Raw genomic sequence first — 21,011 nt, 5'->3', positions numbered from 1 at the left:
CACCAAATGCTGTTAAATGCTGCTGAGAATGTCTTTATCAGATAAATCAGTAGTAACTCTACATTTGAATGTCTTAGCTAAATTTAGTTCTGTGCACTTCACGATTCACTTAAGTATCAGTATTATTTTTTCCCAATTTTCTAATTATGTTTTAAAAATCACAAATTTTTGATATAATTCAAAAAAACAAAAAGAAATCGCAATAATTTGGAATATCAAATCACAACACATGCAGAATCGCAGTACCTCACAATAAGTGGTTAAATACTGAAACACTCGATGTGCATTGTTTTTGGAAATATGACTTATGATATTCAGGCTGTAGAAATGTATGATTCAACTTTTTCCAACAATCTAGTGTTAAAAAGCAAACCAAAATTGCACTAAATCACAGTATCGGATCATAATCCTTAACAGTTGCAATACATATTGAACAAGCATCCAAGTATCATCATAGCATCATCATCATCATCATCATTCGAGCCCTAAAGAAGTAGAAATTTAGAATATTATGTAAGTTAGTGAGCAAGTTTCAGGCACTGTTTGTCAGCAGTGCATGATTCTCTACAGGTGTATAATTTGTGATGGACTGTACAGGTGCAGCACAGAGACGTCCATACTTCCATCCATATAGTTTATTCAAACTGACTGATTTTGCCCTGAAAATCTCTGCAGGGATGGTGGCTATGAAACATCTCCCTTGATTGGCCGGTTCTGTTCCAATCAGAGGCCTCCGGTCCGGGTATCCCATAGCAACCGACTTTGGATCAAGTTCCGGTCTGACGGCTCCGTCACACGCCGTGGCTTCAGCACCATGTGGGATGGGACACAGACAGGTGTGTGTGTGTGTATATATGCATGTGGTCTTCAAAGTGGAGCCCAGGGACCCCTCAGGGTCCTTAAGGGCTTTCCAGGAGGTCCTCAGTAAAATGAGCAGTAGTTTAATTTCACTGTAATTTAGTTCACTACAAATTGTTACAATGCAGAAAATGTATGAGCGATCATTTTAAACATTTTCTTCTTTCTGGCTTAATCTCACTACGATTTGTTATTGTTCAAGTACGACATCGAAACAATTTAACCTGTGCAAATTCACTTGGTTTCTTTCAAAAACATGGGGGAAAAGGCAGTTAGTAAACTATACACCAAAAAGAAAATGAAAAATTACTGGTGCATTAGTAAAAAAAAAAAAAAAAAATGCAAAAAAACAAAAAACAAGCAAACAAGGAAATTATCAACTAATTAGCAAAAACAAATAAATAAATTACAAGAAAACTATGTTTATAATTATTAAAATTATATATGCATTTATTACTTTACACATCCAAAACATCTCTTGCTATGAAGGTCCCTATAGGTCACAGGTTTCCTAGTTTCTCTGCTGCAGAGCACTATAGACTCTGTGCACTGTGCATTTTCACTACAAAAGGACACTGCTGATTTTGTTAATTGTGGATTCAGTGATGGTCAAACAGAAACTGCGGTAACATAGCAAATAAACTACCCCAAGAATCATCGCTGACATGTATCATACTATTAGTTTCAATCCATGAAAACCATCGGGCATGGTGGCTGTCCACCACCTTGAATAGGTTGAAAATAAAAAGCAAGGCTTCACCTCAGTGACAGTATTGAGTATTACTGCTGCGCTCTGTCCCAGGCTGTGGCGGGATACTGTCCACCCCATCCGGATCATTCTCCTCCCCCAACTACCCCCTGGACTACCACGCCAACGCTGAGTGTTACTGGAACATCAGGACCAACGCGGGCAACCAGCTCCTCCTCTCGTTCTCTGAGTTCCAACTGGAGGCCAGCTCTACCTGTGCTTACGACTACCTGACTGTGAGTACTGCCCTGGAAGATGAAGATGTTTCTCTGAAGGACTGTACACTTGACCCAATTAAATTGTTTGCAATTGGAGAAATGGTTTCTGAATTGTCTTTGGGTTACATTGCACTAGAAAGTGGTTTGTAGCAACTCACAGTAGTAGTAACTGCTTTAAAAAATCAAAAAGTAATGAAAAGACCTGAATGGTGGGGTGAAGTATAAATAATAAGTACCAAGGTAATATAACAGTCTCACAGTGTTACCTTACTTCATAAGATACACTACTCACAAAAAGTTAGGGATATTTGGCTTTTGGGTGAAATTTATGTAAAATGTAAAATGTTCACGCTACAGTGATATTATATCATGAAAGTAGGGCATTTAAGTAGAAGCATACACTGGTGATTTCCTCATCTCAAACAATTTCTTGAAACAAAAGCCAACAACAGTGGTGGGTATACCACAACAAAAAATGTCAGTGTCAATAACTTGTCATGTGCCCTTGAGCATCAATTACAGCTTGACAACGACGTCTCATGCTGTTCACAAGTCGACTTATTGTCTGCTGAGGCATGGCATCCCACTCTTCTTGAAGGGCGGCCCTCAGGACATTGAGGTTCTGGGGTACAGAGCTCCGAACCTCTACACGGCGACTCAGCTGATCCCATAGGTTTTCTATGGGATTCAGGTCTGGAGAAAGTGCAGGCCATTCCATTTGAGGTACCCCAGTCTCCAGCAGCCATTCCCTAATGATACGACCTCGATGAGCTGGAGCATCAAACACCTGATGTGAATTTTGCCGTTAAACTCCTTGTTAGAGAACAGCAACTTGTGCAAAAAGTACTGAAACATTGAACAGTTGGACATGTGCATTCAAAAGTTTACAGAAGGTCACATTAAGTTCACCTGTAAAGGTTATAATGCATTTTAGGTTCATCCTGAAATTTCACCCGAAAGCCGAATATCCCTAACTTTTTGTGAGTAGTGTATGTAACATATATAATACACACAAGAGACCTGCAAAGATTAGGTAAATTAGTCCACTGACATATGAAACAGCTATGGCTTTTTTACAGTGTTGAAGCATCAGGCATTGTAACTTATTTTAACCCCCGCTCTGACACTTTGTACACTTGGGGCCCTATCTTGTGCCACCCGCTATCCGCTGCCACTACCTGCTACCCGCAAATTGCGGATTTAGGAACTTCCGCTATCCCTAAACGGTATCTTGCGCCACCCGCTACCCGCTATCCGTTATGCCGACTCCGTCATTTGCGCCTGGAGGTGCGTCGTGGGCGTGTTTCATGCGCTATCCCTAAGGTTGCTATCTTGCGCACTCACTTTAGGGAAAGCGGATAGCGGGTGGTCAGGACCACCCGCTATCCGCTATCCCTAAAGTTTGGGCTGTTAGGAGAGCGTGCCCAGGCGGCTTCAATGCGCGCCCCGACGGAGCCTCGCCACGCACACGGTCGGACTGATACCGGGACGCCGCCGGAATGGACTGAGTATATTACTCATATAGACTGTTTAGAGGATAGACTGTTTTAATTGGACACTTACGCCAGCACGTTTTATTGTTTTATCATAAGCCAGCAGCTGTGCTATATTTTTATTTTTAATATTTTATTTGCCCAATCTACCTTGTCAATAAATTAGTTTACACATAGTTCCACCTCTGCCTCTTGTGTGTGTGTGGTGTGACCCGGGGATTTTACTCAATCAGTACAACCTTGTGACACGTCCACTTGGACACATGTGGCTCCACCTCCCGAATTAACACGCCTATAATATAATATATAATATGTATATAAAGCCAACTTGCTTTAGCCTCAGTAGAAGCCCTGAGAAAATCTACCTCCCTCTCTCCATCGCGGGTTTAGGATTTAGGATTTAGGATAGCGCATCCTGCCCTTAAAGGCAATGGCACCTGGCACACTGATTGGTTTAACTGGCGTAACACCCAAAACATGCCTATTCATAATATAGCGGGTAGCGAAGGTGTTTTGCGGATAGCGGGAGGTGCACAAGATAGCAACTTTTACGGGGGAACGCCTCTTCCTAAATCCTAAATCCGCAAATAGCGGGTTTAGGGAGTCTGGCGCAAGATAGGGCCCTTGGTTTTCCTCCAGTTGTCTTCCTCTGTACTGTTGACATCCTTTAACACAGTCACAATCTGATAAAATGGGCGAGCTAGACAGTGAGCTGTGTGTGTGTGTGTGTGTGTGTGTGTGTGTGTGTGTGTGTGTGTGTGTGTGTGTGTGTGTGCGTCCAGGTGTATGATGGGAACAGCACCAGTGCTCCACAGTTGGCCAGGCTGTGTGGCAACCAGATACCTGACACCATCAACTCCTCCAGCAGTCAACTCTATGTTAAACTACGCACCGACAGCAGTATCAGCAGCGGAGGCTTCCTTGCATCCTACACTACCAGTACGAACACACACACACACACACATGCACACACACACAGATACACATTCATTAATGTACACATACACATGATAGACACATGATATGAACACACAAAGTATGCATATAAGCACACTCATGCTTCTCATTTTTATGTAGCACCTGGTTATTTTGCCTGTTGGAATGACAGTTTTATCAGCTGTATTAGCGCTAATTATTTAGTCATGTAAATCATTCATTTCATGAGTTATTGCAAAAAGAACCTCTACTCTACATGTCTATAAATTCACTCAGCACACCAGCAAGGAGTGAAGGGGATGTGGAAAAAGGAAAAAAGAGTGAAAATACCATTAAATGTATAATTTCTCATCAACATGACCTCATCATTCAGTTTCTATAGTAAAATATTTAATTAGTCACAGATCACATCCTTTCTTGTAAGGTCTTAAGGATATACACTGGATGCACATACAGGATAAAGTATTTAGCTCAACTGACTGTTAAAAATGCTCTTTTGGATATATTTGATGGGAAGCCATGGACTCAAATTCATTATGATTGTTTGACATTTGGCTGAAATTCAAATGCGAAATTTCATTCATCAATTTGAAATGTGATGAAACTGTATGAAAAGGTGAAAAGCCACACCATATTAAAATAATGCTTCAAACTGAGTTTCGAGATTAATCTCAGAATTTTGAGACAATTGTCAGAATTGACTTGAATTGAAACAGAACGATGCAAAGTGTTATGGTCTGGTGTCAGACGGGGTGTTCAGCTTTTGGACCTACATTCATCTATTCATGCTGAAACACAAGGGCCCCCACATATCTAGAGACAGCATCAGGGTCCACTGCTTGGCTTTTGTCTGAGATTAATGTCAATATGACAATATGAAGTCAGAATTTTGAGAACAATATAATAATTTCAGAATTCTGACATCTCATATGTCAAATAAAGGCATAACCATGATCAGGTTGGCGCCCATTCATGCTAGTGAATTCATAATTGCAATTACAATGACCACAAGCATAATTCACAATAACAGAATTGCAATATTGTAATTCTTACAATAATACAATACAATAATTATCACAATAATATGATTACAATATTGTAATCATACAATATTATAACTGTTTTTCCCCACCTTCCACCCAGAGAATGCTGGGGTAAGTGCCAGCAACCCACAACTCTTGTCACAATTAGTGGCTTGAAAAATCAATGAGGGGGGAAATGGTCCTGCCTTAGTCACATCACACATAAACTCTGAATCGCATTATTTTTGCTTTCTCATTGTACATGTAAGCCTTGACTGTGAATTGAAAAATCTGACAAATCAGCTTTGTGTGTGTCAATGTGTGTGTTCAGAGTGCCAAGGCGTGCTGATCTCAGGCCAGCGCAGAGGGGTGCTTGAGTCTCTGAACTTCCCTGGTAGCTATCCACCCAACGCTCTGTGCAGCTGGACTATTCAGGCACACAGTGGAAACGTCATCAACTACACCTTCACCGCCTTCCAGCTGGAGTCCGGCTACAGCAGCTGCTCCTTTGACTATGTCAAGGTACACGACGCAGTTTTCACAGTAATTGGTTGCCTCACAGAGAATGAATGTTTCAAAAACTAAGATGATCCGGAACGTGGTGGTGCGTCTGGTAGACAACCAGCCGAAAACTGCACATGTCACACCACTGTTCATATCCCTCCACTGACTCCCAGTTGTCACTCGTATCAAATTCAAGACCTTGACATTTGCCAACTGAGCAACAACCAAAACTGCTCCTACCCACCTGGACCCCCTCTTTGAGGTTTAACAGGTTTAATACAGCTGTAACTGTATTTTTTTTTAATACATTATGCTTCTGGCCAGCTCCACTCAAACCACTTTCTCCAACTATCATTTCCCTAGCTCTATAATGGCCCTAATGAGCAGGCTCCTCTGATTGGTACATTCTGCGGGACAACACCCCCTCCAGCCAATGGCACCACAAGCTCCTCACTCACCGTGGTGTTCAGGTCAGACTCATCCGTGGCCAGGTCTGGCTTCCAGATGATGTGGTACCAGAGTGGTAAGAGGAACATGTACTTCGCAGCTGCTCTGAGCCAAGCCAAGCCTCCTTCTTCTTCTCTTTCTTCTTCTTCTTCTTCTTCTTCTTCTTCTTCTTTTTCTAAAAGAACTCCCACAGTAACTATAAGTTCTGCAGCAACCAAACATGGCAGATAAGTGCTAACACTTATCTAGATTCCTTGTGTCATACTGAGTCTAGTGCACTTATTTATGTCATACATGATTTTCCACCATTTTGAATATTGTCCAAAACACATTTTTTCCCTATTCCTCCAAGACTGTTCATCTGATTCACATGAAACTTAGTGTGAGCCATCTTTGTACCTGTATTTTTACAAGATTTCATATTATATATTTTATAAGATAAATATGCCAGTCTTCGAAATTGTCAATTCACTGTATGTCTATAGAGCTGTCTCTTAAGAGTTATGGCTATCACCCATCTTACTATGGCTCAGTCCTGACCGTACTCTAACTTGGTGTCCCCCTACAGGCTGTGGTGGGGATCTGTCTGGTCCCAGTGGTTCCTTCAGCAGCCCAGGTTACCCTAACAGGTATCCTGACAACACTGAGTGTGTCTGGTTCATCACCACGACAGCTGGTAGTAGCATCACTCTGACTATCCGCGAGTTTGATGTGGAGCACCACCCTGACTGCAACTATGATGTGCTGGAGGTGAGATAACCACGGGTCTCTTTGTTTGGTTGGTTTGGTCTCAAATAGAGTTTGTAGTTCTCATCATGCACTCTGTCCGGCCTGACCTATCCCATGGGTTTGGGTTGGTTTGGATTCAGAGTATTTAATTATTCCAATGGGATTAGATTGGATTGGACCCTGCACTGTGGTGGAGACTTATTTTGATCAGGAGGCAGGCACAGCTAATAAGTCTTGTGTGGTCACACACTTGCAGAATGTGGGCTAAATGTGTTTCATTTTAGAAGTGAAGTGGATGCTAATGAAGTTAAGAAAAGTCTTGACTCAGGGTCAGCTTTGGTCAAGCGTGCTTTGGGGGAAGCCAGTGTCTTTTATTCTGTCTTTTACTCACAAAACAACTGCTGTCATGCTTGCATTTCAGTAGCTTATAGGCATTCAGCACATCTGCACTGACAGTTCATTTGCAGTTCAGTTATAATCTGAATCCGAACCAACCCAAAGCATTGAGCCTGGGTCAGTGCAGGATCTGGTCAGGTAGCGATTTGATTTTTGGTCGTGTCAGAAACTCTAGTCTCTTGACGACATTAACTCTAAAGGTTTCACCAGAACCGTCAGGCCCACCAGGCAGATCAGGCACAGCATCTGTCTCCTGCATTCCTCAAAATAGAGTTCCCACATCATTCAGATTTTTTTTGTGTATTTATTTATTTATTTTGAAAGCTCAATTAACCCTCTGTAGCCTGTGCAAATTCCCTTGATTGCTTTCAATGACATGCGTAAAAGGTGATGAGCAAATTAGCAAGAAATGACCTGAAAACTAAAAAAAAAAAAAAACTACAAAAAAGACTAAATTGTCCTTGTTTTGTGACGTCCTGGTAATAGGAGTCGACTTTTAGTGTTTACTGTGTGGCTTCTTTGTAGCCCAGCTTAAGTTTTTTGGGGTGCCTATATAGTTTCAGCATTTTTTTTTTTTACCATTTATGGTAATCTAGGCACTGAAATACATTTTTGTTCCATTTAGGAGCACTAAACAGGACAATAGAAAGGTTAGTTTTTACGTTCACTTGCAAGCCCAGAGCAGATGAGACGGATAAGAAACTAGACTGCAGAGAACCTAAACCAGAGGAGAAAATGTACGCTAAAATCTCTAACATATCATCATATGCTTACAGTACTAGATCACAAGTTTATAGTGAGTGGATATTGTCATTCACTGCTGTACATAGGCAAGCAGCTCCGGGAGATAGGGACAAGAGTCACAAAAAGAATGGCAGAAAATGGCACATCTCCCTGTAATGATTGCATTTTAAGAACACACTTTGCACCTAAATACTTTTTTGAGATGTAATGGTTTTTATATGATGATTAAGGTAACCAAGCAGTAGTGGAATGAGCCTTTAACACCATGACTTTTGACCTTCCCTCAGGTGTTTGGAGGCCCTGACCTTTCAGCTCCTAGGCTGGCCCGGCTCTGCACCACCACCCCCAACCCCATGCAAGTCTCTAGCACTGGCAACATGCTCACTGTACGCTTCAAGTCTGATGCCTATGTCAGTGGTCGTGGGTTCAACGCAAGCTGGACTGAAGCCCAAGGAGGTCGGGGACACACACACACACACACACACACACACACACACACATACAAAATACACCTGTACCACTACACCAGTCTCAAGTCCTTGGTAAGTGAGTCCAGGTCTGTGTCTAAGTAATACATTCATATCAGTGTTCCCAGTCTGCTAAATATTTTGTTACTGTTAGCTCAAACTTTAATCAGCTAATACACAAGCTAGTTCAAACCTTGAAGGAAGCACTTTGCTGATACAGTATAGACACCCCTAGAAACTTAAGTCTGGCCACGAAGAAGCCAGTTTTCCATTTTTTGTTTTCCAGGAGTATCTCATATTTTAACATTTAGCACTACTTTTCCTGGCAGTCTATGCATAATCCATGTAAGCAAAACTCATGATAGACCCTTTTTCAGATGATGTCACATAAGAAGCTTTTTGTCTCCAGATGCACATGTATTTGGAGGCAAAAAGCTGGCTGGAGGTACGGACATGAGAAACAATGGGGATAAACTGTGCTGACTTGTACTGTAGTACTGTAGGCCTATAGAAACCAAACAGTGATCATACAAACAAAGACATCACCATGAGTGTTTCCCCTACTATTAAATAGCTCAAGTACCATCCAGCTTTGAGGAGGAAAAAAAACTAATTAGTCTTATCACCAAACCACCTTGCCTGCTAGCCAGACACAAAACCAGGACAAGATAGACTGTTTTCTAACAACACCAGTGCACTGTTACTCTTGATCAATCTTCATCTCCTCTCAAGGCTGTGGAGGCCCAGTCACAGCTCCATCAGGGGAGATCCATTCCCCCTTGTACCCAAATAACTATCCCCACAATGTCGACTGTTCCTGGGTCATCACTGTGAGTCCCAACCACCGTGTCTTCCTCAACTTCACTGACCTGGAGATCGAGTATTATAGCACCTGCATGTGGGACTATGTGGCTGTAAGTGTCTGATTTTGGAGGGTTTAATAAATTAGAAAACTATAATAAAACTGCCCTTAACAGGCACAGGCCCTCTAAATGGTGTATAGTCTTGGTTTTAGGATCCCTGTCTTTAAAGTCAAGCTTGAGTCATATTTAAGTCAATAGTTCTTTGTCTTCACAGCTACGTGTTTGTCTCTTTGTAGATCTACGATGGTCCCACAATGTCGTCTCCTCTGCTGGGTCGTGTCTGTGGTACCAGTCGTCCTGCCTTCACCTCCACTCAGAACACAATCTACGTTCGCTTCCGGTCTGACTCCAGTCAAAATCACCGTGGCTTCAGTGCTCGCTTCTCTGAGGGTGAGTCTGCTTTCACATCTCCATCTTTTTGTTAAACACTAAATATAATATGATATTGTCAGATCAGCCAACATAACGAATGAATCATCAAACCAAAAATCTTGACGAATCATGGGAGAGTCGATGCCTCTCACCCTGTGTGTTCCACCATTTTTAAAATGAAACTGATTGGCTCAAAAAGAGGTGCTACTTTATTTGTTCATTCATTCATCTTCCATCATGTGACACACTTCATACAGCACTGATCAGATTTTGAATGACACGTCTCACTACTGTACTCTATCATTTTCAAAATTACACTGACTAGCCTATGGGACAGTGCTCTATTTACATGTAAAAACATGTTGACTATTGTTCTTCCTTTTTGCTAATTGTCAGCAGACGTGGGCTACCCTAGGGGGCAAATTGTCCTCATGATGGCACTACTGTAGATTTTTGCCATTGTCTTTATATTTCCAATTGCTGGATCTCATAGCAAAGAGACTTGGAAGCTCACAGGTCCAGTGGAAGACATTGCACCAGTAGTGAGAAGACAAAAGATGCAGGACGGTTAGACGGACAGGCTTGCCCTGTTCACAACTGCTTCCACCCCTAGTTTTATTTATTCATTTATTTATTCATTTGATTACAGCTTGTGGCGCCACCATCATAACAGATGATGTTGGCGGGACCCTTTCATCACCACGGTACCCGGCTGCCTACCCACCCAATCAGAACTGCAGCTGGATAATCAGAGCACAAGAGCCTTGTGAGTTTGCGAAAACAACTTTGAAGCCCTACAACTTGGAGGCATGCTTTTTATGTATGTGGTATTTTAACCATGATGTTTTATTCTTTTAACCTTCAACCTCTTTTTTTGCACTGTGGCCAGTCAACCATGTGACCTTGTCCTTCACTGATTTTGACTTGGAGATGGTCAACTCTAACTGTTCCCACGATGCTGTAGAGGTCCTGGATGGAGACAACTACCAGGCCCCTTCTATAGGTACCTGTGTGTGTGTGTGTGTGTGTGTGTGTGTGTGTGTGTCTATATGTATTTGTGAGCCCACATATGTGCTGTGACAAGCCGATTTTCTGACTTTGGATATAATAAAACAAAAAAACATATAAGATGATTAATCAATCAGTTAGCACAGCGATTGTAATGAATATAGTCAGATTTTCTTGATCAGCATTTTCTTTTTAAGGTCGCTACTGTGGCACTCAGATCCCTCACCCAGTGACATCCTTCAGCAGCGCCCTGGTGGTCAACTTTGTCTCGGACGTCTCTGTCTCCAGAAAAGGCTTCCTGGCCTCCTACTCTGCTTCGACCTCCAGTAAGACATCACACAAGCAATGGCAGCTAGTTACTGTAATAACCGATCACTACAAATTAAAAATCATATATGCACTGATATGGACCAGTGCACATATTTAGGTTCTGAGAATAACACTAAAAAATACTACAAAATAAAATAAAAATAATAATTCTTTGCTGAAAGTGAAGAGTAAGAGGTATTTATCAAGCAACACACTCTTTCTTACAGCAAAGTGTAGGAGTAATTCTCAGAAGCAACTCTCAAGTTTAACACAGTTGAAGTTACTGCCAATGAACGACAGGAAACTCAGAGAGGAAAGGCCAGTCAGCCATAGCAGGTCAGGGTTTATCTGCCACATTCATAACTTAGTTCATTGTTAACAGTCATTCCTATATTTTCTGTTTGACATGACAGGCTAAACCTGTGCAAAAAAGAGAGAAAACACTCACCTTTGCATTTGTATTTCTAGTTTCAAGTCACATAAAACTATAAATAACAAATGCGCTATTTCAAACTCCAGTGCCCCGCTAGTCCTGCTGGTGGCACTGGAGGGAAGGTCATGCGGTCACCTAAATTGCCAGGTTTCATCATAGCCAGCATGAACGATGTCACCAAATAAATTTTGAGGAATGCAGGTAATGTATAAGGCCCCTCTTCCCAGTAGGGCAAATAGATTGTTACATTATGACTTCATTGATTAGTGCTTGCATATCTACAATGGTTTGTAATTAACACAGTTAACACAAATTAGTGATGAAATTTGCAATGACATGCAACATTGCATAGCCTACATGAAGTAGTAAATAATATGCCTTACCTATGTAAATGGTAACATTTCATCAATGCACATTGTCATACAATACATTGTTGCCTTCTCAGGAGGTAACAACACCTCTATCAAACTCTGACTCGCCTCCGTCTCTGTACAGCAGCCTTTGTAGGACCCATGCTGCTTACTTTTAACCCAATTAAGAGACATCTGGATCTGTCTTTAAGTTAAAATATTTTTTATGTCAAAAGAAAAACAAAAAACATATTTTATATTCAAGTGTCAGAGTAGGAATAATAATTGAAGGACTTTTATCTTTCAGGTAAGATCAAAACGTCACTTTTAGTGACATTTTGTATCCAGACCTACAGATACAGAAAAAAAAATTCAAAACTAATTCTGCTCATCTCTCATTCAGGTTGCGGAGGGGACCTGGTGATGGAGTCTGGTGCCTTCAACAGTCCCAACTACCCAGATGCCTATCCTCCAAATGTGGAGTGTGTCTGGACCATCAGAAGCTCACCAGGGAATCGCCTTCAGCTCTCCTTCATGTCAGTTAATGTTTGCTAATAACTTGCAAAGATCAGGTTCTCTGTCTGCTATTTTTTGCCACTCGTTATCACAACCCAAGAGCCTGAGGGTTTACTCTTCACCTAAAACGTATGGACATATTACATCAAAATTGAATGTTGGATTGTTTAGTCATCTGTATTTGATATTGGTTCACATGGTGGTGAAATATCCTCAATCGTTGTTCCTTGCTCCCCTGGGCTGCTAATCCACAATACTGTATTTCTATCTCTCTATTCACTTCCACAGCATGGCAAAACAGGTCCCAAAGTAACTTTTACCACATTAACACACATCATTAAAGCAGATTATGGGAATATAAAAAACATGTCCCTATACCCTTTCTATTATGTGCAAATGAAATTATTTGTGAAAGTTCTATCAATTTCCTTCTTCCAGGTCAAATAGGAAATTAAATGTAAAAGAGACATTTAATTTCTGCAAAAAACGGGTGTCAGGACTTGTTTGCATACAGCAGATTATTTGCATAATCTGCTGTGTTCACACTTGCACCCAAAAAACCCAAATACAGAATTTGATCTGGATCAGAAGCTTCAGTCTATCCAAATTTCAGATTTATGCAGGATATATTTTGAAAAACTGGTGTGTTTTTTCAGCACATTCCAGCTGGAGGGAGGTTCAGGCTGCAATCACGACTTTCTAGAGCTCAGAGAGGGAAACTCTACCGGCCCTCTAGTTGGTCGCTTCTGTGGAAGTTCCCTGCCCTCTAACTACACCTCTGTGATTGGTCACATCCTCTGGATTAAGTTCCGATCTGACTTGTCTATCAGTGGAGCCGGCTTCAGGGCCACGTTCTCACACTGTAAGTACATGGATGTATGCTCACACATTTACATAATCAGTCAAACTGCACCATAGTCATGTCAGAGAAATTTCTTACTTAATTGTGGATGTCTCACACTGTGTTGTGCCTTGAGTTGGTTTATGCTGTGCTCTGTCCCTTTCTTAGTGTACGGTAATGACATAACTGGGGAGTCTGGCCAGATAGCATCTCCGCTGTACCCCAGGACCTACCCCAACAATGCTTACTACCAATGGACCATCACCGTGGACGGAAACAGCTACGTCCAAATCCGCTTCCTGGACATGGACATTGAGGACCTGTATAACTGCAACTATGACCATCTGAAGGTAGGCCTACACGTATGTTTTAGCGTGTTTAAATGTTGGCCACTGGAAGGTACATTGTAATTAGCTATGTCCATCAATTCGGTTTAAAAAGTTAACTGATCAAGTAGGACTTTTTCATCTTAACATTCAAGATCTCGCATGTGGCTCCATCAGTCGGGATTAAAGTGACATTACTTTGCAGTCAACTCCACCAATCAGATGCAATAGAATTAAATCCTTGCTCAGTTTCTTTGTGCCAACATGGTGGTCTGCCAGTGACAGTGATTGAATGATGGTATACTGCCTGATACTGAACCAAGCATTTCCACAAAAGTGTAATGTAAAATCCTTAATAGGGCAAAATCTATTAATTATATCTGGATTGTTTGCCATGGAGATGGTCAGCGTTAAAGATACTCAACGCCAGCGATCTGATATCTGAAAATCATCAACCTGTTTTCAAAAGTGGTCAAACCATTCCAAGCAGAACCATCCCAGTTCATTGCATAAGTATTTTCTGTGTCCTGCTCTAGATATTTGATGGTCCTAGCATTCATGCTTACCCCTTGGGGACGTTCTGTGGCCTGACCCCACCACACCCGCTCCAAAGCACAGGCAGCACTGTTACTTTGCAGTTTGAGTCTGACTCAGTAGTGGGAGGACGAGGATTCCTACTGGACTGGATGGCCATCCAGGACTCTGGTCCACCGCCTACCATCGCGCCAGGTCAGACACAACTTGACTTTTTTTAGTAGTAGCAATTGTAGTAGTGCACCTGTTTGTATCTGATGGCTGGTTAGATGTTTTTTGCATACAGTACTGCACAAGAAATTGGTCACTCTAGGACTCACTTTTTTCCATTCCATTCCATTCCACTTTTTCTCCATTTTATGTGTGCTTTGTGAATGAACTTACTTTCTAAATTTCTCTATTTGTGTGTGTTTCAGGTGCATGTGGTGGCATCCTGATGCCAGGGGACAATCCAGGCATCCTCTTCTCTCCCGGCTGGCCTGATAACTATGCACCCAACTTGGAATGCACCTGGTTGATCCGTTCTCCTGATTCGACTGTCGAGTTCAATCTGCTGTTTCTGGACATGGAGGACTACCCTTCCTGCTACTTTGACAGCCTTGTCATCAGAGACGGTAAATCGTACAGGATCAATTGACTCAGATATCGTTTCAGAAATACTCTTGAAAAATACCAAAAATGCCAGCCCATCAGAGCTAAGAACCAGAGAGAGGAATAGTGGGGGCAAATGGAAGCTGTTTGACAGGAACATACAGATGTTTCTGGTTTTGTCTGAGGCAGGTAGAGCTGTATTAATGGTACTGCAACGCAGCATTAGTAACACAATATGTTGCTGTTAACACACAATTTCAATCACCTACAGTGTGTATTTAGCCCTAATTTTGGGGGGGTAAAACGCTGTTTTAGAATGAACTTTCACTTTAACTTCCACAACAAGCTCAACAAAATTGTTTTTGAAAAAAGCTCAGTTGGAGTTTTAAAACATATAATGCATAACATTGCATCACATAACAGCAGTTATAGACTTGATCATTTGAATTGCAGAGGCTTGAGAGGTTGTTATTTAGCCGCAATTGTAATGTTCAAAGATATACAGCTGAAAAAAGATGGTTTATGATAATTTTATGTTTCTGTATTGCCTACCTAGCATCCCTGATAAGTTAAGCCATACACAACATCGCTATCTAGCACAAATCAGGATAACTGATAGCTTAAGGTTTTTATTTTAAGGAGTGAGTTTGTTCTTCTGAAATGAATATCTAAAATATCAGAACCCTTCTGTTACTTGAAACCCCCAGATACAACAAGACTTCATTTTCTCTTGAGCTGAAATTACGGCTACGGCCAAATTATATGTACATGTGCATGATGCAGAGGTGCACCAATACGTTGATACTGTGGAGTCAGTATTACCAAGTAAAGAATGTAATTTAAGAGCATGATTTCATGTGACTGTCAGCCTGAATGGAGTCACTCATTCGGTAACAGCACATGGTTTACTTTGCATGTATGTGTATATCGCTGTTTGTCTGTCTGTCCAGGTGCAACCAGTCTATCTCCACTGCTGGCCACTGTGTGTGGGCGAGAGCTTCCTGGTCCTCTCCACTCTACAGGAGACACCATGTTCATCCACTTCTCCTCAGACAGCAGTGTCAGCGGTAGAGGCTTTAATGCCTCTTACTCCAGAGGTCAGAGACATTAAGAAACATTCAGTCTTTGTTAACATCAGTATTCTAAAACATAATTTACAAAACCCATCTGAGTTAATCAATAAAATTCAGGCATAACAGGGTCATCTAAACAGCACAGGTTATTTCACTGATTAATATATCTTCTACCATGCTGCTGACTTTTGGTCCTGACTAGATTATAGTTGAAATTCACTGGTATTTGCTAGAGCATCACCAAACAACAAAGTCCATTTAAACTGCAGATTTGATTCTACACCTGACCTTAAATGGACCAAATGCAGACTGGCATGGAAAAGTCCATGCAGTTGTTTCAGTTAAGCCTCCACACTGACAGCAAATTGATCATTATATCTCTTTTAAGTCACAACCAGCTCCAAACTGTGGTATTTGGTGGGAAACTCCTTGTGTTCTGCAAGTCGTTAGTAAAACAACTTAAGGAGTGAGCAAACAAATAAGTATTACTGAGTACAAATTGCTTTATTTGGATAATACAATGCTGATATTCACCTACAGTGTTGGGTAAGTTACTTTAGAAATCTAGTAAAGCTACCTTTTACTTTCTGCTAATTGCAACTGCATTGCTCTCTCTAAGAAATAATTAGATTACAAAATACTTTTGCATTTCTTTCTAAACCCTAGATCAGCCCTTATCAGATGGAGAATACTAGAAACACTAAATATGATCTACATGATCTAGGATCATTTTGCACTTTACATCATGATAATAACCTTTAATCCCAGTTAAATGTTGGATCCCCTTTTATCCTGGAGGATAAGCTTTGAAAAAAATGGCACCGGGGCCCAGGATAAACGTGATATGATAGGATTAAATGGGAAAACGGGGCACTATCCACCCTGATTCATAGTTTTTAAATCTAAATAAATAATTTTTGACTGCATCTGTCTGTGGCAGACTGGCCATCCTTGTGAATGGGGAAAGAGGGCAGTCATTAATGTTATGCTCAGCCTGGACAAAACTTGACTCAACAAAAGTTCCATCTTTTATACTCTCCTGTCCTTGCAGGTTGTGGTGGCCTGCTACATGCAGACAGGGGCATCATTAGCAGCCCTCGCTACCCCCAGAACTACCCCCCTGGTCTGGATTGCAGCTGGCATGTGATGGTTACACCTGGCTTCCGGGTTTCTGTCAACTTCCAGAGCCCTTTTCAAGTTCAGGGTTTCGGGACTGGATGCAGCTCAGGAGATTACGTAGAGGTGAGACAAAAACACCGATTTCACAGACAGATTATGAGATGTGTTTCCTGAAAATGAAAGGTCCAAATAACCGCCGTATGGCAACAGAATGATTTTGTTCTGTTCTACAAATTACCATCAAGCATTAAATTAAGATTTAAACATTTTCCATTAGATAAGGATAGTCCAATCAGTTTCCAGCCCTCTTACTTTTCAATGCAATTTTTTCCAACAAGAAATATGATGGCAACATTTTTTTTTAGTCAAAAATGAGCAAAGCAGCTTCAGTCAGGAAACCTTTTAGGCATTATAACCTGATTGGTCTTCTCATTTGCATGCTTTTCAGAGTTACTCAATCATCATCTCAGTCCCTCAGTTCAAATTCTTTTTAATGACATGTCAGTTTACCTGGATAAGGTGTCTGTTTAGCCACTCTACTGCTGCTTTTCATGCAATAATGTTATATTATTATTCTCTCTCACATTTTGTGCTATTAATTATGTAGCTCTTTGCTTATTTATTTCACCCAGACATAAACAGTGTCTTAATGTTTCCTTTCATAACAAAATTTGTAAAAATCACAGGAGGAAGGCCAAAATGTGGGACAGATATTATGAATAATGTCAAATATTAACCTTAATTACATTTCCAATTTGTAGAGGACTATGTAAAACAGTGAAGTCACAACAGGTTGTGAGCAAGGTGAAATTCTTGAAAGCCAAGGTTGTATTTCTATAGAAAACACTTATTAGATGGAGAAATACTGAAGGTAAAAGGCAGATGGCTGGGGAAAATATTCTCAGCCTCCTGTTCTTCTATTTCTTGAGGAGTGATGATTCTGTTTCATAAGCCAGATTTTTTTTTTACCATTCAAAGTTACCTTCTCTCTGAAAATTTTGACTTTCTAAATTTTTATGGACCACAAAGCGAGGATCCAAAAGATATTAACACATTTATTTTTGAAGACTCAAACATTCTCATGCAAAGCACCATTTGGATCCAGACAGTCGAATTCTGGTTCCAGGGCCAGCCATGACTTTTGGGAACTGAGAAGACCTATGAAAGAGTTGATTAGATTTTGATTAGATATTGATTAGCCATGTTGGAATCCACAAGGTTCTATTATTTACAAATTTGTCAACAAAAAGATGTTCCAGATCCTTTCCTCATTTCTGTTGTTGGAGTAGTGGAATATTCTCCGTTCAAAATACTTTTTTAAGTATTAAGTTGAATGTTAAAAAATCATTTTCTAAGAAGGAGCTGTGTAATAAACAATTGTGTGTACAATTTCTTCTCCTTCCTCCTTTCATAATTACCCCTTCTGGCCATTTCCCCATGACTCATCACTCCCTTTTTCCAACCTTCCATATCCTTCCCTCTCATTTCCTCTCCCATCCGTAGCTGAGGAATGGTCCAGATGGTTCATCTCCGTCACTTGGGGGCCGTTTCTGTGGTACCAGTGTCCCCTCCCTCCTCCAGACCAGTGACAACCACCTCTTCGTCCGTTTTGTATCTGATGGCTCCAACGAGGCCAATGGCTTCAAGCTGACCTTCGAGGCCCACAGCCAGGGTAAAGCCAACGCTTTTGTCACCCTGGAATTCACCACATGACTCAGCTGATATTTGTACAGCTGTGTCATGTGTGGGTTAAAGCGGTAATAAGTAACCCACAACAATACCACAATTGTAACAGTTACAAAAACAGTAATTATGATGATATTAAAAATAATCTGGATTTGATTTGAGGTGATATTTGCCCACACTGCACCCACTGCTACAAGATCCAGAAAATCCTTAACCCAAGCTTCTATATTAAAACAATTCACTTTCCATGTTTTCCAGTTCATTCATATTTTTTAATTTTCAATGTTTTATTTAAATGTTCTTTTTTTATTGTGAAGCACTTTGAGCTGCAATTCTTTTATGAAAGGTGCTACACAAATAAAGTGTTATTATCATTATTATTATTATTATTATTATTGTTATTATAAATAATGGTCCTTGCAATGAGTCATAGTAGTTACTATTTTGTAACAGTGCAGACTCAAGTCCCTGCTCCACTGTTTTTGCAGCATGTGGAGGCTTCATTGAGCTGACTGATTATGACCCTACGGGGTACGTCACGTCACCCAACTACCCCCAGAACTACCCCCAGAATGTTGACTGCATCTGGGTCATCACTGCGCCCAATGGAGAGGCGATCCAGATTGACTTTGAGGACGAATTCTACATCGAGCCCTCATCCAGGTACAGTAGACTCTTCATCTGTGGACGGTTGTTTCATAATTTTCATTCATGTTTTTATATACACTCAGTGGTCACTTTATCAGCTCCACCTGTACAGTCCATTACAATACAATCCAACTGTTGTGCCATAAAGTTTCCTCTCCTGCTGCCTATAATACTCAGCTTTTCTTGTTGTCACAGTAACAGAGGTGTTCATTCACTTCTATGTTTGACATTGACCTCATAGTTAGTGCTGCTGTTGGACTGGACTGCATTTTACTGAGAGCTGTTTACACTATTTTGCCCCCCTCATGTATATAAATAGAACAAAAAATTAGAAATTTGAAAGTCAATTTCTTTTCAGTTGAATCACATTGGAATTGAAGGTGCAAGAGCTCAAGGCATGTAATACAGACAATAAGGACAGTATCAAAAGGTTTATACAGATGATAAGCAAGTCAAGTTAGAGCAGGCAAACAGCTAAAATGAGAGAGGGCCGAGGATCACCTGAAACTTAGTTGAGGTGCATGTGGACTGATAAGAAAGTGTGAAAAAGCTTAAACAAAATTAGGCACAAAGTGCACAATTCTATTTCAGAATTTAGGCTTTTGGTCATTAAGATTACCAAAGCATACTGTAAAAGAGCAAGTGAGAATACTCTCAGTTGCACATCAATAAACATAAGATTGTGTACAATCTTTTGATTTTCTTTAGAAGTAAAGCTGCTGATAGGAATTTTTGGCCGATGTGATTCCACATGCACTGCCTTGGTGGCATAAAAATGCCAGTAGTTTACTGTCAGACTATCCGGTGTCTTTCTTTAACCCCACATTTCCCTCTCAGCTGTTTGTACGACTACCTGGAGCTGCGTGATGGATCATCATCCAATGCCGACTCCATCGCCAAGCTCTGTGGCAACACGCGGCCATCCACCCAGCATTCCACGGGCTCCTCCATGTACCTCAGGTTTCGAACTGACTCCAGTGTCACACACAAAGGCTTCAAGGCCAGATACTCCATAGGTAGGACAGACAACATCTCACATTCTCAAACTGAAACAAAAATTTACACTTAGGGTTAAAAGTGGTAATCAATAAGTCTACTCTACATTTTATTTTTTTTATGCTAAGCACTTGTTCAGTGTGGTGCTTTTTCTTCATCCATTTGTTAAAATGCCTAACCTTCTGTGTGAGGCTTCTAGCGAGGATCAAAGCAATAGAAAGTCATCACTGCCTTTCAGCTGGTGTCTATCAGTCAAAGTTAAAAAGTTAAATCTGGATAGCCCAAAGTTAAAGCTAAAACACCACTCACCACTTAAGTTTGGCTAAGCTACGATGATTTGTAGCATTCAAGTAGTTAAAATATCTTTAGAGCCGCAGCTAATGATTATTTTCATTATTGATCAATTTTTCGATTATTTTCTCGATTAATCGATTAGTTGTTTGGTCTGTAAAATGTCAGAAAATGGTGAAGAATGTTGATCACAATTTCCCGTCCACCAAGGTGATGTCCTCAAATGTCTTGTTTTGTCCCTACCAACAGTCCACAATCCAAAGATACTGTATTTACTTTACTGTCATAGAGGTCTAAAGACACCAGAAAATATTCACATTTAAGAAGCTGGAATCAGAAAATTTTGTTTTTATAAAGCGTTCAAAACAGTTAATGGATTATCAAAATAGTTGGTGATTGATTTAATAGTTGGCAAATACTGGATTATTTGACTAATCATTGTAGCTCTGTTGAAATTAAAGGTATGTTTGATGCATATGCTGACTGGAGGAGT

The 21,011-nt window shown here is 40.7% G+C and overlaps 1 protein-coding gene across 1 annotated transcript in view; it reads left to right on the top strand.

Moving 5' to 3' along the window:
- The window catches only part of cubn (cubilin (intrinsic factor-cobalamin receptor)), a 64,401-nt gene that overhangs the window by 26,662 nt on the left and 16,728 nt on the right, over window positions 1–21,011 (top strand). Inside the window, exons 24-45 of the mRNA XM_030079340.1 lie at window positions 676–836; window positions 1,661–1,842; window positions 4,100–4,256; window positions 5,607–5,797; window positions 6,143–6,302; window positions 6,795–6,976; window positions 8,383–8,551; window positions 9,295–9,476; window positions 9,662–9,815; window positions 10,447–10,563; window positions 10,687–10,800; window positions 11,003–11,131; window positions 12,301–12,433; window positions 13,070–13,275; window positions 13,423–13,604; window positions 14,117–14,309; window positions 14,531–14,728; window positions 15,656–15,802; window positions 16,830–17,020; window positions 18,401–18,569; window positions 19,072–19,246; window positions 20,069–20,247. Of these exons, the coding sequence (XP_029935200.1) occupies window positions 676–836; window positions 1,661–1,842; window positions 4,100–4,256; window positions 5,607–5,797; window positions 6,143–6,302; window positions 6,795–6,976; window positions 8,383–8,551; window positions 9,295–9,476; window positions 9,662–9,815; window positions 10,447–10,563; window positions 10,687–10,800; window positions 11,003–11,131; window positions 12,301–12,433; window positions 13,070–13,275; window positions 13,423–13,604; window positions 14,117–14,309; window positions 14,531–14,728; window positions 15,656–15,802; window positions 16,830–17,020; window positions 18,401–18,569; window positions 19,072–19,246; window positions 20,069–20,247 (3,671 nt within the window). The remainder of the gene's footprint in view (window positions 1–675; window positions 837–1,660; window positions 1,843–4,099; window positions 4,257–5,606; window positions 5,798–6,142; window positions 6,303–6,794; window positions 6,977–8,382; window positions 8,552–9,294; window positions 9,477–9,661; window positions 9,816–10,446; window positions 10,564–10,686; window positions 10,801–11,002; window positions 11,132–12,300; window positions 12,434–13,069; window positions 13,276–13,422; window positions 13,605–14,116; window positions 14,310–14,530; window positions 14,729–15,655; window positions 15,803–16,829; window positions 17,021–18,400; window positions 18,570–19,071; window positions 19,247–20,068; window positions 20,248–21,011) is intronic.

This window comes from Myripristis murdjan, chromosome 20 (genome assembly GCF_902150065.1).
Source record: "Myripristis murdjan chromosome 20, fMyrMur1.1, whole genome shotgun sequence".
NCBI classification, from domain to species: domain Eukaryota; kingdom Metazoa; phylum Chordata; class Actinopteri; order Holocentriformes; family Holocentridae; genus Myripristis; species Myripristis murdjan.
This window is presented reverse-complemented; position numbering and strand designations above follow the sequence as displayed.